Source organism: Rhipicephalus microplus, chromosome 2 (genome assembly GCF_043290135.1).
Source record: "Rhipicephalus microplus isolate Deutch F79 chromosome 2, USDA_Rmic, whole genome shotgun sequence".
In the NCBI taxonomy this organism is placed as follows: Eukaryota; Metazoa; Arthropoda; class Arachnida; order Ixodida; family Ixodidae; genus Rhipicephalus; species Rhipicephalus microplus.
Genome location: NC_134701.1, coordinates 61,846,097 through 61,863,867, shown reverse-complemented (window position 1 = coordinate 61,863,867; position 17,771 = coordinate 61,846,097). Strand labels below are relative to the sequence as shown.

The 17,771-nt window shown below is 43.4% G+C and overlaps 1 protein-coding gene across 3 annotated transcripts in view; it reads right to left on the bottom strand.

Moving 5' to 3' along the window:
* LOC119170881 (lysine-specific histone demethylase 2) overlaps positions 1-17,771 on the bottom strand; it is a 215,402-nt gene that overhangs the window by 107,656 nt on the left and 89,975 nt on the right. For all 3 annotated transcript variants that reach the window (XM_037422162.2, XM_075886484.1, XM_075886483.1), the window contains 2 exons: positions 10,255-10,488; positions 8,111-8,295 (listed from right to left, as the gene is read on the bottom strand). In XM_037422162.2, the coding sequence (XP_037278059.1) occupies positions 8,111-8,295; positions 10,255-10,488 (419 nt within the window). The remainder of the gene's footprint in view (positions 1-8,110; positions 8,296-10,254; positions 10,489-17,771) is intronic.

The following is a 17,771-nucleotide window of genomic DNA, read 5'->3' as shown; positions in this document are numbered from 1 at the left end:
ATAGACAAGTAAAGAATGACAGAGACCTTACCCAACTGCAAACTGATTTGGAACGTGTTCAAGATTGGTGCTCTACGTGAAAGATGAACCTAAATAATAAAAAGTGTGTCCATGTCTCTTTTACAAAGAAGCGGAAACTTATAGAAACAGAGTATACTTAAACAATGAACGTCTAAAAAGAGTAGATAGTTATAAATACCTAGGAGTAGTCTTGTCATCCTACTGCTCGTGGAATGCGCATGTAGATGATGTGATTTGTAAAGCTGGAAAGGCAATAAACTTTAACCAACGTAATTTAGAAACTTCGGAACTGAACTTAAGCAACGTGAGCAACATGCCAAATCCGTTTCTCTTTTTTGTACAGTTCCTGCTGCTCGGCATATCATCGGAGGCCGGCGCACAGCAAGATGCACTACGTTTAGTCATCGCGGCAGCGAAGACTGAAGACGCATGCGCACATAGACCGACTTTCGCCGACAACCGCTGGTGGACACCGCCTCCTGGGCGATCGACATAAACGGAGCAGCATATAAGAAGGCCGTCCCCATCCTACCGCTTCAGTGGGCACGTCGGCTGGCCTGTGAGCAACATGCCAAATCCGTTTCTCTTTTTTGTACAGTTCCTGCTGCTCGGCATATCATCGGAGGCCGGCGCACAGCAAGATGCACTACGTTTAGTCATCGCGGCAGCGAAGACTGAAGACGCATGCGCACATGGACCGACTTTCGCCGACAACCGCTGGTGGACACCGCCTCCTGGGCGATCGACATCAACGGAGCAGCATATAAGAAGGCCGTCCCCATCCTACCGCTTCAGTGGGCACGTCGGCTGGCCTGTGAGCAACATGCCAAATCCGTTTCTCTTTTTTGTACAGTTCCTGCTGCTCGGCATATCATCGGAGACCGGCGCGCAGCAAGATGCGCTACGTTTAGTCATCGCGGCAGCGAAGACTGAAGACGCATGCGCACATGGACCGACTTTCGCCGGCAACCGCTGGTGGACACCGCCTCCTGGGCGATCGACATCAACGGAGCAGCATATAAGAAGGCCGTCCCCATCCTACCGCTTCAGTGGGCACGTCGGCTGGCATGTGAGCAACATGCCAAATCCGTTTCTCTTTTTTGTACAGGTCAGTAACAAGTATTATTCTGTCAAAACCAGTAATCGTTGTTTGATTCAGCTGACGTGCCCACAAAGTGTCCTTTTGGCTTGTTTGGTCATTCGGAATTTTGTAGTGTCCTTACTGTTGCTATGTGGGAACATCGAGTCGAACCCAGGCCCTACGGTTGAGGAACTTCTTGATGAGCTCCTCACCGGCCAGAAGAACATTCAAACAAGGCTTGAGGCGATAGAAGAAAAATTAAAGCAGGTAGAAGCTGTGGCCTCGGACATTAAAGAAGTAAATGTGAAATTGTCAAGCCTGGAAAAAACTGTCCAATATTTGGAACACAAAGTAATTAACTTAGAAGACCGCAGTAGGCGCAATAATATTATTGTGTTCGGTATACCTGAGGATGAAAAGGAAACCGCGGATGCCCTTGCTAATGCTGTTGTTAAAGGTGTGTTTAAGGGTGTGCTTGGCGTACAGCTGAGATCAATAGAACGAATGCACAGACTTGGGCGCAAGCAAACAAACAAAAACCGACCGGTCATATTAAAATTGTTTGATTACCGTGAAAAAGAGGAAGTGCTGGCTAACTGCTTTAAGCTTAAAGGTACTGATATATCAATTTCCGAAGATTTTTCCCTAGTCACAAGAGAAAAACGAAAAAAACTGTGGGAAAGTACTTCTGAAATTAGAAAGGCAGGCGGAAAGGTTACAATGAAATATGACAAAACTAAAATTGATGACGAGCTGTTCGAATGGAATAACACTGAAAACAAAAGAATTCCCGTAAAGAAGGGCCAGGGTAGCCAAGAAAAAAGAATTCCCCTAAAGAAGGGCGGGGGTAGCCAAGTACGCAAAAAATGAAATAAAATTGAAGATGGCAAACCCCTCGTATGCCTGAACCAAAATGCTCGTAGCGTCATGAATAAACTTGAACACTTGAAGAGTATTGTAATGACACATCGCCCTCATATCTTGGTAATCACCGAAACGTGGTTAAATTATGATATAAGCGATGAAGAAGTTACACCACCCGGCTACAAGATTTATCGAAAAGATAGAGACACGCGTGGTGGTGGCGTTGCTATTATGGTAAAACAATCATTGCAAGTGATAAGGCAAACAGACATACCGGGCGTTGAATGTGTTATTATCAAACTCTATTTACACGACCTAAATTTGTCTGTAGGCGCATTCTATCGCCCCCCAAATAGTGATCACACATTCTTCGAAAAACTGAATGAGTTCCTGTGTTCTAGCAGATGTGACACAAGCAATGTGTTGTTAGCTGGAGACTTTAATGTTCCGCCCATCGACTGGTCCGGTGATTTTCCGCAGCCACTCGTCTGTGCAGCGGAACCCATTGTGGACCTTATGCTCTTTCATAATTTAACGCAATTAGTCAAACAACCCACGCGCATTCAGAAACACAAGAGCTCACTCTTGGATCTCTTTATTGTTAGCCAGAGTATTGCAAGTCGAAACGTTGATGTACAAGTAATGGAAGGAATTTCAGATCATAAAATGGTTTTCTTGTTGATCCCTGGAAATCGTATCACTAAAACAGAGAAATACCGACGGTCGGTTCCAGTTTTTTCACGTGCTCAAGATGTGGACATTATTGACGCTCTAGACATGTCGTTTCCAACATTCTGTTCTCTTTCCGAGTCAAATGATTGCTCTGTCGAAGACTTGTGGCACTTTTTTAAATCACTTGTTTTGTCGTGCATTGAACGATTTGTGCCCTTCAGAGAAATTTTCAGCCATAGGGTTAATCCATGGATTACAAGGGAAATAGTGCGCATGGGACGAAAGACTAAAAAATTAAGAAAACAGCATCGCAAGTCTCCATCACCAGCTAACAGTGAAAAACTTGTGTCAATGCGCAAACGCCTTAGAGAAAGCATTAAAAAGGCTAAATAATTTTACCACAAAGTAACTATGAAAAATTTCCTTCTCTCGTCTCCTGAAAAATTTTAGCGCTACTTTTCCTCAAATAAGAAGTCAATTTCTAACATTGTAGTTAACGGGGAAACCGTCACTGACCGACTCACCATTGCAACGTCTTTTAACGACTTCTTCTGTTCAGTATTCACGAAAGATGACACTACTACACCTTCAGTCAATCAGTTCGAGAACGTTCCCCCAATAAGCAACATTTCGATATCCCAGGAAGGTGTCCTTTCTTTTTTGCTTCAAATTGATCGTAAGAAAACACCCGGAATAGACTGTATTGATAACCACTTCTTGGTGAGGTACGCTGAATGGAGCTCACATTATCTGCATCTTATATTTAACAAATCCTTATCCCAATCTAAGATCCCAGAGGACTGGAAATACGGTAAAATTACGCCTATACCTAAATCAAACACTCCACATTTGGTTACTTCATATAGACCTATCACCCTCTTGTGTACATGCGCAAAAATATTGGAACATATTATGTTTAAGCACTTATCAGCATTTCTAGATGAAAACAAACTTATTGACCCCAGGCAACATGGCTTCCGAAAAGGTCTATCTACCGTAACACAACTATTAGAAACAGTACATGAACTCGCCAAAACCCTTGACAGGCAAGGTCAAACTGATATTATTTTTCTAGATTTTGAGAAAGCGTACGATCGCGTGTCGCACCAAAAGCTGCTCTTAAAACTTCAACCCATACTGAAGAACGATACACTTCTGTCATGGATAAAATATTACTTAAATTTAAGACGACAATGTGTAACAATTGATGGTACGTGCTCTCCAGCAGAGACAGTTATATCCGGTATACCTCAAGGTTCGGTGCTTGGGCCACTTTTCTTTCTTGTGTTCATTAATGACATAGTACAGGATATACCAGTTAAAATTAGACTATTCGCAGATGACTGCATCCTCTATCATGAAGTTCAAAGCCGCTGCGACCAAGTTCTTTTGAATTCTTCTTTAGCGAAAATACAAACTTGGTGTTCAACGTGGCAAATGAGTGTTAACAAGACTAAAACGGTAGCCATGTCAATAACGCGTAAACAGCATCCCCTAAGCTTTTCATATTCCATAGATAATCACACTCTTTTCGTTGTAGAAAGGTACAAATATTTAGGCGTAATTATTACCTCGGACCTTAGATGGAATGAACACATTTCGTATATTACAAATAAAGCCATGCGTAAACTTGGATACCTTCGAAGGTCATTGCGAAAATCAACCAAAGAAATAAAGTTACTGGCTTACAAAACTTTAATTAGGCCCTCCCTCGAATATGCATCAGTTATATGGGATCCTTACACAAAAAACAACATTGATAAGCTAGAACTCGTTCAAAGGAAGGGCATCAGGTTTGTTCATAATTGCTATCGCTGGCAAGTATCTGTAACTTCAATCTTGGCAGAATCAGAGCTGGATACATTGCAAAAGAGACGTCAGCGTGAACGGCTCAAGTTTTTGTACTCCCTTTACCATGATAAGCTGGCAATAGACAAGAGTAATTTTATCGACCGGCTAGGTAAGCGCTCGACGCGATCACACCACACGAAAAAGATAAAGGATTTTAGCTGTAAAACAGACACATTCAAAAACTCTTTTTTTCCGAGAACAACGCGTGAATGGAATCGACTTCCATCCAATGTAATTGATTGTAATACACTAAATTCTTTTGCTAAAGCATTGTCAGATTATCTGTAATTTTTTCGGTATCTTTGTCGTCACTCCACTTTCCTCGTATCGCGACATCTGCAACTGATATGTGATTGTGAAACAATAATGTCGTTCTGATGTTTTTTTTTTTTTTGTTGTTGTTGTTGTTGAGAGTGTCACATTGTAACTCTGCTTTGTTTTAGCGGTGCACCTCGGTGGTGTTACTAATTACAGTGTCCTCTTGTACAATCCAGTTTTCTCCTGCTCTTTCCAGTCATGTCTTGTACATTATTAATTGTTTCTATCAGTGTAGGTCTGGCTTGGTACCAAACAAGTTGTTGATAGTACCTGCTGTCACTTTGTTGATTGCGTAATTGTATATTTTATTTTTATTTTGTTCCCGCTCATTGTTGCGGTTGCTTTGTGGACGTATTTGTGTATGTTCTCGCATTCTTTTATTTGTTCTGCCCGCTCCTGCTAAAGGCCTTTTCCAAAGGCTGGCAGTAAATCTGAAAATAAATAAAATAAAATAAATAAATAAAAAAGACAGCCTTATTTAACATGTATATGACATATACTGGACTACGCTTGTGCCGTGTGGGATCCTTGGCAAGCCACATTGATTGATAAAATTGAAAAAATTCAAAACCAGGCGGCCAGATTCGTCATGGGACGGTACAAGAAAGGTGAGAGATGCACTCAGATGAAAAATGAACTTGGGTGGGAACTGCTTTCCTCGCGTTGGCAAAAGCTGCGACTGAAGTTCTTTTTTCCTATATACAATGATAAAACAGGAATTAATAAAGAAAAGTACTTTTTAAGGAACCTCATTACCGTTCATTTAGAACTGACCATGTTTTTAAAATAAGAGAATTACGCACCAGGACGAACCTGTTCACGAATTCAATTTATGTTAGAACTGTTAAAGAGTGAAATGCATTGCCCGCCATGCAAGTGTGCTGTAAGAACGAAGAATTGTTTATGTCGTTTCTGTAACCCCCTGTTCGCGAATTATTTTTTGTTAGAACTGTTAAACAGTGGAATGGATTGTCTGCCATGCAAGTGTGCTGTAAGAACGAAGAATTGTTTATGTCGTTTCTGTAACGCCCTGTTTGCGAATTATTTTTTGTTAGAACTGTTAAAGAGTGGAATGGATTGTCTGTCATGCAAGTGTGCTGTAAGAATGAAGAATTGTTTATGTCGTTTCTGTAACCCCCCTGCTGTAACGCCTTTGGGCAATGCGGGGTAACCTTAGAATAAATAATTTTCAAGACCCTCTTCGATAGGTCAACTTTTTTTTTTCGCGCCGAAAATCTTGAACCAGTGCTTTCAAAGGTTTTACATTTTTTCACACACAAAAAAAACATAAAACAATAGTAATCTGCTTGTATTGTATACAATAAAAATAAAGACATGTTTACCAAATATCACAATGCAAAATTGCTTCCAATGCACAAAAATCTTTAGGAAGCTGCTCTGTACAGCTGCCAACTTATATCACAATGCAATTCTGCTTGTATTGCACGCAATAAAAATAAAGATGGCTTTACCAAATACCGTACTTACTCGCGTAATGAATGCACTCATATAATAAGTGCACTCCCAATTTCAGTCATTAAAATTTGAATTTATTTTTTCCCCCGCGTAACAAACACACCTCCCACATTTATCCGCTGCAGTCCCACTAACTGACACCTGGTGCCTCCTCACCCGTTGAATCTCTTCCGTTTTTCATCATTTGGCCGACCCCCACCTCGGCCATCTCGGCTAGCTCCCTCCCACCTTCCTTTCGCCCGCTGCCGTGTGCCGCATTGATTTTCTTTCTATCTGTGCGCGGCACGTCCCTCGTCTTATCTGTGCGCCACAGCAGGGTTCACGAACAGTGCGATTGTAGAGACATCGCAGCTGTTAAGCACACAACGAGCAAAGGTCACGAAACTGTCTTCACCAACCGGCGGTACGTCGCTTCCAGCGAATACGAAAACATGCACGTCATTTTCGAGCGACGACGACAGGATTTGCTGTCGCGAAGGGTCATTCATTGCTATCGCGTCGCAGATTTTTCGAGGAAAAAAAATCGCTTGTCGTCCAGAAAAGTTCATGACGATTTCCGCAACATGGTAGCACCCCTCATGTCTCTTCCTTTGTTATTCATGCGTAGAGAAGCTTCTCATGCAGAAGCAAGGCGGCGGCCGTATGTTGTAATCTTATCGACAGTCTGTTTTCATGCTTCGGGGGTTGCTTGCTATAATGTCGGTTACTTTCTACAATGTTAACAACATCGTAACAGTCGTCGTGAAGTTGGCAAATTGCGTCGTAGTGCACGCTTTTGGGCGCCCCTCAAGATCACAGCAGATATTGCAGTTAAACGATTGCAAGAAAAGATAGCCGGAAAACGCTTTTATGGCGGGTGCGAGCGACCCGGGAACAGCTTGCAGAAGATAGTGCCATCAACCACTGAAGATGAGTAGTAAAGTGCAACGAAGAAGCTGTTTCCAAACAGTGTATGCGTATGTCATTGGGGAAAGGCTAATTGACCTAACTTTTTTTTGCATTACCGTATTTTTCGCTCATCCTGAAACAGCTTTCATAAAATCTGCCCTGCATAATAACTGCACCCCAAACTTTCCTGTGATTTTTTTAGATTTACGTGAGTAGATATGGTAATTGAGCATCCGCCGTTGCTGTGGGAGGCAGAGAATTGCTGCCACCAGGTACCTGCTGGTTAAATAGGTACAAGTGCACTTATGGCCTGGCGCTCGGCAAAACGAAGTTGTAGTTGCTTGGGAGGGCACCCACCCCTTAAGAAAATGGCGGCATGGTACCACCAGACCTAAAATTAAGGTCTTCTTTTTATTTTTTGCACAAAAGCATGGCGATTTCTTACTTTTCAAATAGTCACTGTTTGTGTTGATGACAATTGTAAAAGACTAAGCGAGCTAACTTTTTTTTTTGATTATTGCATTTTTTACTCCTTCTGAAAAAGTTATCATAAAATTTACCCCACATAATAAACACACCCCCTAACTTTGCTTCGATTTTTCGAGAAAAAAAGTGGGTTCATTACGTGAGTAATTATGGTACATGAATGCGAATTGCTTGGTTAGAGCCAAGCAATTTTGTGTGCAGGCTTTAACGCAACCCTGGTTGCCCGTGAACAAATTGAGTTCAGTCACTGAAGTAGCAAGAACGTCACTAGGCAACTTTATGACACCAAGGAAATCAAACTTTTTTTTTGTCAGCGTGATAGATGGCATGCTGATATACTTTTCACCCATCTTTTCGATGCCCCCCTACTTCTATAATCTCGCGTGTAAGCCGATTTCTATTTCTCCCCACAACTTTGCACCTGTCAAAGAAGAATTGGAGAAATCATTGCACCTGTTGGTGACGCCCGTGACGATGTGGGCACCCATGCCAACGCACACACCAAAGGATGTGTCGTCCCGCACTCGGCCCCCGATACGGTCGGAGGCCTCAAGCACTGTCACCTGCATGCCCAGCCGGTGCAGATGCCGTGCTGCTGACAGGCCAGCAGGGCCCGCACCCACAACCAGCACACGCTTCTGCACAGGGAAAGGCACCAACCATTACCACACACAGCTTGCAAAGAACCACATCGTCTCGCTCATACAGTCAACAAGGAAGCATCGCCAGAACGTAAGGATATTCTATTCTGTTTGTATTACACGTCCACATCCGGAGGAAAATGAACATCCCTATGTTGGCTGTCATTGAGCAACTTTTGTGCACTCTGGGGCGATGAGAACCAGGTGCGGGCTACTGTACGCGCAATGAGAGCATGGGAGATGGCATCTTGAGTGTTTGAAGAGGTGGACGGAAAGTCATGTGCCAGATGACGCCTGTTGCCTATGAAACTTTCCCGACTACAATGTCGACTGTTACATCCAGAAATGACATTGCGCACGTTTCTCGCCTCAAGCCCTACCACACTGACACGTCCATATAACAACAGCACGCACCAGGACAATGCTTTGCCGCCCGAGGTAATGTCACGGGTACAAAAAGGTACCTCAGGCATAGGCGCCAAAATGATACAGAATGGATGAAGACGACGCTGTTGTTGTGGGGCTGTGTCTGAGCTGTTGTGCGCTGTGTGCAGTGTTAACCCAACCACGTTGACTTATTAAATACTTCCCGTTACAATATCTTAACTTGGGTCACTGCACAGTGGGCCTTGCTCACGGTATTCAAATCAGAGGACTGCATTGGGACCACGGAGGAAGAAACATTTAAGAGGTGCAACTCTGCTCCTTGAAGCGACCAGATAATGTCACATTGCCAGAGGGCCAAATCATACTGGTGGTGTCTTGCCGTAGAAAGGGGAATTGCCGCTGTCTCAATTTCTGAGTGAACCGGCCGTGCACTTTGCTCGCCTTCCGTTGCAGTCACGGTACAGAAACGCAGAGCATGTTCGGGTGTGCTCGGCTGGTAGCATAGGCCTATCCTTTTTCGAGATTGTGGCTTGCGCCGCAAGACAACTATTCCAGGAAAGCAGTTGGGAAAAGTAAAGCAGTGTTGAGAATGCTTATGGGTGCAAAACTAGATGGGCCAAAACTAAATGCTAGGCTCGTGTGAGTAGTAAATTTTGGTTTGAAGCAAATAGTGACTTTGGTCAAATAACATTTCGAATTGAATTCAAATAGCTATATCACATATTATAAAGAAAAATTTGCATAATTGTCATGACCCAACTAACCTTCACAATATTTCCTAAGCATTGAAAGAAGGCCCATGCAAATGACTTTTTTTTTACTTCAACGGAAGTGGAAACAACTTTGACTAGAGCAGGATTTGACCTTTGGTAGAATACAAGTGATAAACCTGTAAAACATGTTATGTGTCAATGTTTACTATACCTAGAGCATGTAAGCCAGTATAACAAGCTTTTAAACATCAAAATTGATGAATCGATGTGAGAGTGATATGTTCATTTAACCTTGAAGTGGGGATTCGCGGCAGTGTGGATTTTCAATAACTAGATGTTTTCACTTTTCACCATTTAGCACCCCTTCACTGCAGTGAAACCACCTTTACAGAGGATTAAATGCAGACTGATATACCCCTATTCGTTCATTTGGAACACTTCGAAATTTCAACAATTGGAATTCGAATCGTTAAAAGTATGAGGGAATCCCGTTTGGTTGGGTACAGACATGGTGCAAAATAACAAAGATGCCAACCAAGGCAAAATACACAAAAACTAAAGAGACGTTTCGGCTCTCTAGACGGGAGCCTTGCTCACAATGATCGCAAACGGCGCAGTCTACAACGTTTGTGAACAAAAAACTAAAAAAGACGTAGCTGAGACATCCTTTTAGTTTTTGAGTACTTTGCCTTGGTCGGTGTCATTATTATTTTGCAGCTTCAATTCAGACCGAAGTGAATTCCAATATAGTAATATTAACTTTTAATAATCATGCAGTAATATTCGAAGCATTCGCACAATCCTACTGAATGCACCAGGAGACAGGTGGGGCCAAAGTGACTGCAGTGCGTCTCACCTGCTGAGATGACAGCGGCAGCGGCGGAGAGCTACGTGGCGAGGGCAGTGTGCCGTGATTGACGAGACCTCGCGCGGTGAAGAACCGGAGGATCCTGTGTGCCTCCAACAGGCACCGGATGCGAGCTAGGCCCCGGCACAGAAGGTGCCGTGACACCCGAGTCATGTCCAGCCACTCCTGGGGCCGCAGGGCCCATAGCGCCAGTACTACGTTGCGCACACCTAGGTACATCACCTGCGGTGACAAGCAGTGCATTGCTGATGAGGAATCTTCTGAACATGCGTACACATCATCTGTAAAAATGGTTTTTAGAGTTCCTGAGTACAGCGGCAATTTTATGAAGCTCGTGCCAAGCATGTGGCAAATAGCCAAGTATTGCACATGAGGCAACATGAGGCATAGTGCAGCAGCAAAATGTGAAAATAAATGGAGCAAGTGGTCTCATTCATTTACTGTCTTCTGATATGCGAGACCACTGTTTATATAAAGCAAACTTCTGTGCCGAGAGTGCTTTATGGACGCTACCATCAGAGGCACACAAAGTCCGAATGAGTCAATACAATGATCTTTAGTTGTTTTGTTTTTTATTTTTCGATAATTAGAACACATCTTTACTTTTAAATTAATGCCTGAGATACGTGCCAGCACTGCACTCTTAGATGTGCATTATTGCTCCCTTTGAATGATCTCGGTTGTTCCAGATTGCCAAGTTTCCGCGTGGAGCGAAAAACGATAAAAAATTCCAATTTCACTCTGGAACGAAATACGTAATACAGTTGAACACGAATATATCGAACTTGAAGAGTATCGCAAATTAGTTTGGTATAGGAATAATTCCATATATAAAAATGGAAGCCCCGAGAGCATACCTGTTATGGATCATCATCTAAAATAGGTGCATTCAAAAATTACAACTAATTCCGCACACACGCTGCAACAGAATGATTTATTTGCGTGAAAAAAATCGCTAATCTTGGCCTGCTTCTTCGTTTTTGAAATGTTTAGACACTAGTCTTGATTTTATCAAGGCTGTCCAGGTGCGACAGCCCGGTTCCCTCCATGTGGCCAATAGGTACAACGATCAATGATGCTGAATGCTGCCGCAACTTCAGCGGCGCAGTACGCGGGTGTAGCCAGCCCCTCGTCCGGACGATCCTCCTCGTAACATGAGCTGTCAACCTAGACATTGCAGTCCGCTTCCACGAAGTTAACTACAGACACTTCGTGTGGAACTGCTGCCGGGAAGCAGGACATCTCGTGATATGCATCGTCTATGCGCTCGTCATTGTCATCTTCATCGGTTTCCGCAAGTTCTGCCGTCTCGAAGCCTGCCTTGCGGAAGCAGTTGACCACTGTGTTCGTCTTTACGTCCCACCAGGTATTGAAGATCTCGCAAGAGAAAGCTTCACCGAGATTCCCGGCCACTCCTTTCTCATCCACTGCTTGATGTCCTGGCTGCTGACAGCTTCGCTTTCGTTTTTTGCCAATGATGCTGTAGCAATGCTTAAATCCCTGAAGCGACCGACTGTTGTCGCCAAAGTTGTTTGAATGAGTGCAGTGGCAAACCATTTGGCCGTGGCGATCAGCTTCAAGCCATTCATAAGAATGTTCTTTGCGCGCATTTTGAAAAAGCCAGGCATAGAGTGTCTTTTCTACATTCCCGTGGGCAGAAGCACGCACATGACAGGCTACCAATGTTCGTTGCTCCGCCACCTTTGCCTGGATATCAGCTTTCTTCTTCAACAAGGTACTCAAAGTGCTTTGTGGTATCCCGAAGTCGTCCACAAGGGTAGAACATTTCTCACCTGCCTCGACATGCTGAATAGCCTTCAGCTTTGTCGCAAAGTCAGAAGTCTTGCACTTCTGGATGCTGACCTTTAATTTGCGTGGCATTTGATATACCTGAAGATGGGTGAAAATACCGTTGAATATAAACGTGCTAATTTATATACTAAGGAATTTCATGGGGATAACTTGCGACTTGATTATACCTGAAAATTCGATACATATGAGTTGGATATAACCTTGTTCAACTGTAGATAGCGTTCTGGTATTGTTTTCGTTCCAGTCATTTTTTTTTCTTTTTTTTTTCGTTTTTGGTTTTTGTTCCGTTCCAATACACTGTACAACTCATTGCTTTTACAACAAATTCTCTGCTTTTAGCATAGTGTGCAAGCCTGAAAATTGTTTTGCATCTGTGAGACGAGGAGAGCATAAGCACATGCGAGCCAGGAGAAACACATGCACTTTACCACAGGCCTCAGCTGTCTTCTCCTACAGAGAGATGAATCTGCTTCATCAAAGCTTTTGCAGGAGTATTGTAGGTTTCATCTTGACGTGCATCAGTGGCACTTAATGTATTTACTCGCATAATGAAAGCACATTAAAATAAAAAAACACAAATTTCAGGAAGTGAACAGTACACGGGAACAATATTTCCGGAAAATAAAATGAGAACACGAATCGGAATTCTCACGATAGTTGTCATCAATATAACCAAAAATAAAAAAGTGAAGTAAAGCTTACCTTTGTAATAAACACACACATTACAGAGGAACTACATGCATTGCACATTGCCCTTTTATTTTTTTCATTCACTGACACTTTAACTCTCTTTCAGAGTCTGAACCTCAGTGTCAATGCCACATGATTCCCTGTTGGAATCAACAGTGTCATCTTCCTAGTTCCAAAGTCACCTTCTTTACTGCCGAGCACATTCTATATGCCCGCCTTCTTGAAACTGTTGGAAATCACCTTGTCAAAGATTCCACTCCACACTTTGACAATCCAAGAGCAGCGTACTTCAACAGACAGTCTCTTGATTTTCACACTTGGAATGAAATCATGGTCACCTGACACCAACCACTCTGCATAGAGCCTCCAAGCGTCGTTGAACAATTTGTTCGGTGACACGTCCAGAGGTTGCAGCAGTGACGCTAGGCCACAGAGATTACAGCAATCTCTGGGCACTGCTTCTTAAGTTTATCACAGACATTGTCGATGAGATAGCCTCAAAAGCTATCCAGCACACAAAGTGAAGGAAGCGAAGCATTCCACTAATCGTCCCCACGTCTTTATCCAGTCTGCCATGAGCTCAGTAGTCATCCACCCTTTTGCTTGAGTACGGATATGCATCCCACGGGAAAAGCTTTCCTGCAGAATAGTTTTCCGCCTAAGATTAATGTACGGCAGCAGCTTCCGGCCATTTGCCGAGCGTCACAGTGCATTGCTGCTTCTCAAGTTTTTACGAGGACACTTCACGCCGCTTTCTCGATGACAATGATGCTTTGAGGCATGCCGAATATCAACAGAGTTTAGTCTGCATTGCCTATGTGCGACAACAAGAAGCCATTCTTCTTGCCTGCCGTCATGATGAATTAGTGAAAGTCAATAACTTTGTCTTCGTATGCGGATGGGAGTCACTGGTACGACGCCTGCCGCCTCAACGACAGTCCATTCTGCCGCATGAAGCGGGTCGTTCAGCCGCAACTAGTGCGGAAGTTCTTTGGGGCTTTAGCGTGCCTATTTTGCATGCCTGCGTCCGTATCATGTCTAACCAAACCACACAACTGTCTTTGCACATGTCCCTCATGTGTTCAAGGACTGCCCTCTCGACGTTGGGGAACTTCCCAGTTGTGGTCTCGTGGAAAGCCTGCCGCGAGCTCTTGGTAGCCATGAGCTTCTCACACCAATTCCTCCAGAGTGTAATTAAAATTTTGTCAACACCAAAATGACCGCCGCCAGTGCGCAACAAACCACCTTCAGCTTAAACGCGCAGTAAAACTTGTGTATCGCTTCATGGTGAAGTGGCACTCACACAGACAACCTCAAAGCCCACCACCACCTTTCACAATGGCGAAAAAAGAAAAAATGCCGCAATGATTGTGACCTTTTATTAAATAATTATTTGGGTACGAGTTGGTAGCTTGTTGCTGCAGGATGACAACTTGTCAACGAACAGGCGGCTGTCCCTGTAACAGTGCAGTATATCAAAACAAACATAGCGGCTGCTCGAGCAACGTGATCGTATCGCATTATTTTTTTCCTCGTGAGTCATGGAGGTCATGAGTATGTCACGGGCATAAATACCGTTTCTTCAGTCTAGATATCGAATGATTTCACTTTGATATGTGGGGTTGAACGTCCAAAACCACCAAATGAATACGAAAGATGCCGTAGTGGAGGGCTCTGGAAATTTAGACCACCTGGAGTTAACGTGCACCCAAATCTAAGCACACAGGCCTACAGTATTTGCGCCTCCATCGAAATTGAACGATTTCATTTTAATTGGCAACTTTGTTGCAATAGCATAGCTATCCGCCGCAGACATGTGGTTACAACTGCGTCATTTATCCTTACTGCAATGCTATATGGCATGTTTCTGCCAAAGGTAGGCATAAATTAGGAATCCGTTTGGTGCATGCAGTTTTCAAGAGTTCCAGTGAAATCTCGGTAGAACAAACCTCCTGACATTAACAAACTTTTCAGATTAACGAACTTTAAAAAAATCTCGTGCCGACTGCCAATAGTTTCGATGTAAAATTATTTCCCTACTGTGTACTTCAGAATACCAAGATTTTTAGAATAACGAGTGTTAGTTTAGTTATATTTAGAGTTATATTAGAAACGCCTCTATACTATGAACTCATGTTCTGAAATCCCTCACGACCACCGGAGCGGTGCGCAAGCAGACGACAAAGCGAACGGATGCTTTGCTTCTCGGAAGGCGCGCGACAGTGCGGAGGAAAAAAAACAACAACAAAAGGGCTACTTTCTTTTCTTTTTGTTGAAACACCGACGCTGCAGGTTTACAAGCGCAGAGGCGAGGGCAACACGGGAGGGCAAGGTCAGCGAGGCAGAGCGAGAGTTGCGGAGCAGGAAGCATGAGCATGGAAAAGCTGAGACCTGGAAGCAGAAAACTAACCGCGAGGAATTTTCTTTTTTAGCACTTTTCTTTTTTCGGAAAAGGTGTTGACAGCTACGACGCTTCGGGTTTTTCTTTCTTTGTCACTTCTAGTCTTCTACATGTGCTCTAGCAGGCCTTGTTTATTAGTCATGTTCATCTCTTTTGGGTGATTACTTATTGCGTCTGCAAAGCAAGCTGGCGTTCGTGCTGCGGTGCTACTACAAATGAGTTCATCTCTGCTTGCGACAAAGAAGTGGAAGCATTTTTCGCTACGCCAAAAGTGGATAGTATTTTGCAACTGGAAGGTAAAAAGCAGGCTGTTGTGACCAAAGTACTGAATCGCACCACAGGAATATGAATGAGTTGAAGGCCTTTGCGCTGCAAAGTTCGTGCTGCACGCGTCAAGAAAAAAAAAAAAAAAAAAAAAGCCACAGATTTCTTTAAATTAAACACGCTATTTTTTGCTGTTCACTTGTGCATTTCTTTTTTCTCGTGAAAAACAAGTTCAAGGACCCACCGTTGTAAAGGTAAGTCGTTTTGGTCGGTGGAAAATAAGCATTTATGGTTAATTTTTAGGCTTTCACTATAACGGCATTTCAAGATAACGAGCAAATTACAACGGCCCCCTGAAGTTTGTTATACCGAGATTTCACTGTATTTACGTAACACTCGACAGATGGTAAACACAATGATCATCAGCTAGACTTGGCACAGAAAATATTATTGCTGCAAATTCGACATGTGATCATTACATGGAAAAAAAGAAAGAAATTTCAATGACAAAATTCAGAGGTACGATCATTACTTCAGTGCGATATTATACGAATAAATACCGTACTCCTGGTGGCTTGCTGCAGTGCTAGCCCAAAGCTTGCTCCCATCCGCTCAGACAAGTTTGTTGGCAAAGTGTCAGAGATGGGCGAATGGTAAATTTGATGATCAAAGCAAACCCAAGGTGAATAGTGATTTTTGAGCATCATTACGAATCAAATAAAGGAAATAGTAATATCTAGGCTTGAGAAAATATTTGAATGTGCTTCAATTTGAATTTAAATTATCAAACATGTCCAAGCGTTCGACATGAACGAATAGATGTGAATTAGTCTGCATGCAATCCCTTGTTAAGGTTGTTACACTGCAGTGAAGGAATGCTGTACAAAATATTATCCAGGAGGAAAGTTCAAAGGCATTACTCTAAGGTTAAATGAACACATTTTCTCACAGTGATTCATCATTTTCATAAGTTTTTTTATAAAAGCTTGTTTTACTGGCTTACATGGTCCAAGTATTGTAAAGTTCAAAACGTAACATATTTTACATCTTATCACTTGCATTCTACTGAAACTCATATCCTGCTACTATTTAAAGTTGGTGTTGTGTTTTGCCGCTCATAAGTTGATCGTGCGGATGGGACAGCACCAGAAGCTACGTTATTTAAAGCTTTTTTCTCGGATCTCCCTCGGCAAGGTCGCAAATTGCTTTCTTTGAGCATGGGACGACAGCGCGGGAAGCTACGTTATACAAAGCTTCTTTCTCGACTCTCTCTCGGTATGCCCGTGTAACTGTACACCACTTATCCTCTGGAATGCAAACTACATCCGTCTCCTCCGCTGCCGGGGGAGGGGGGGGGGGGACAAACACACAATGTGAAACGAACCCGCTCTGCCAACCGGCTTGGAATGTTTGTGGTTTAGAGACAAGTCGCCGCTGCCGGGGGCAAACGCACAATGGGATTAAGCGACCCCGTCCTGCCTCCGCTGCCGGGCGCGAGCTCAGTGGGAGTAGGCGACACGCTCTGCCCTGGCGATCGGCTCAAAGTCGCAGCGATGCACGACCCGAACACAAGAAGGCCGATTGCTACTTGCGGGGGCAATAATGTTCCGCGCGCGATCATTTAACTTCCGGCTTTGAGATTCGTCTCGGCTCGCTGGGTGTGGGAAAAGGCATGAATGTACCGGGTCTACAATGCCGATATCTCCCGAGCGAGAGAATTCCTGAGCACGTGGGAGGTGGAGAGAGAGAGACATGATGGGAAAGAGTACCAAAACGCCTGTTTAAACTGTAGAAGCGCTGCTGTCGAGAGTAAGGTCAGCCCAGTAGGGAGTGACTTAATCTGAGTGGAAACAGATTGGATGAGAGAATGTTGAGGCGGACCAGCAGTGGCCACCTCCCCTTTTTCTTTGTTACCGCAAGATGCTTAAGACTGGAGGGAATCCGTTTCTCTTCAGTCGAGGCTGCTATCACTTAACTGATAGATCAGTACGACTCCGTACGATGCAACTTTTGTCTGGGCCGTAACCACTTGGTGGTCGAACAGTGAGACTAAGTACGTTGTATGTAGTAACAGTGTTCTAGGCTCTAACTTAAGAAAAATTAAGTAGAAGAGTAAGACTCTGTTGATGTCTGTGTTATCATGAGTGTGCTTCGGCAAGATGTACATATGACTGTAAATATTTCGCTGTAATATACCTTCAAGTTTTCATTACCTCCAACCTGCCTCCTGCTTCATCGACGCCGATCATCTCCTTGACGGGACTTCAATCCATATCAAGGAGATCAACAAACGAGAAGGAAAACTTAACTGTTGGCGTATGCACAAAACTTGTATAAA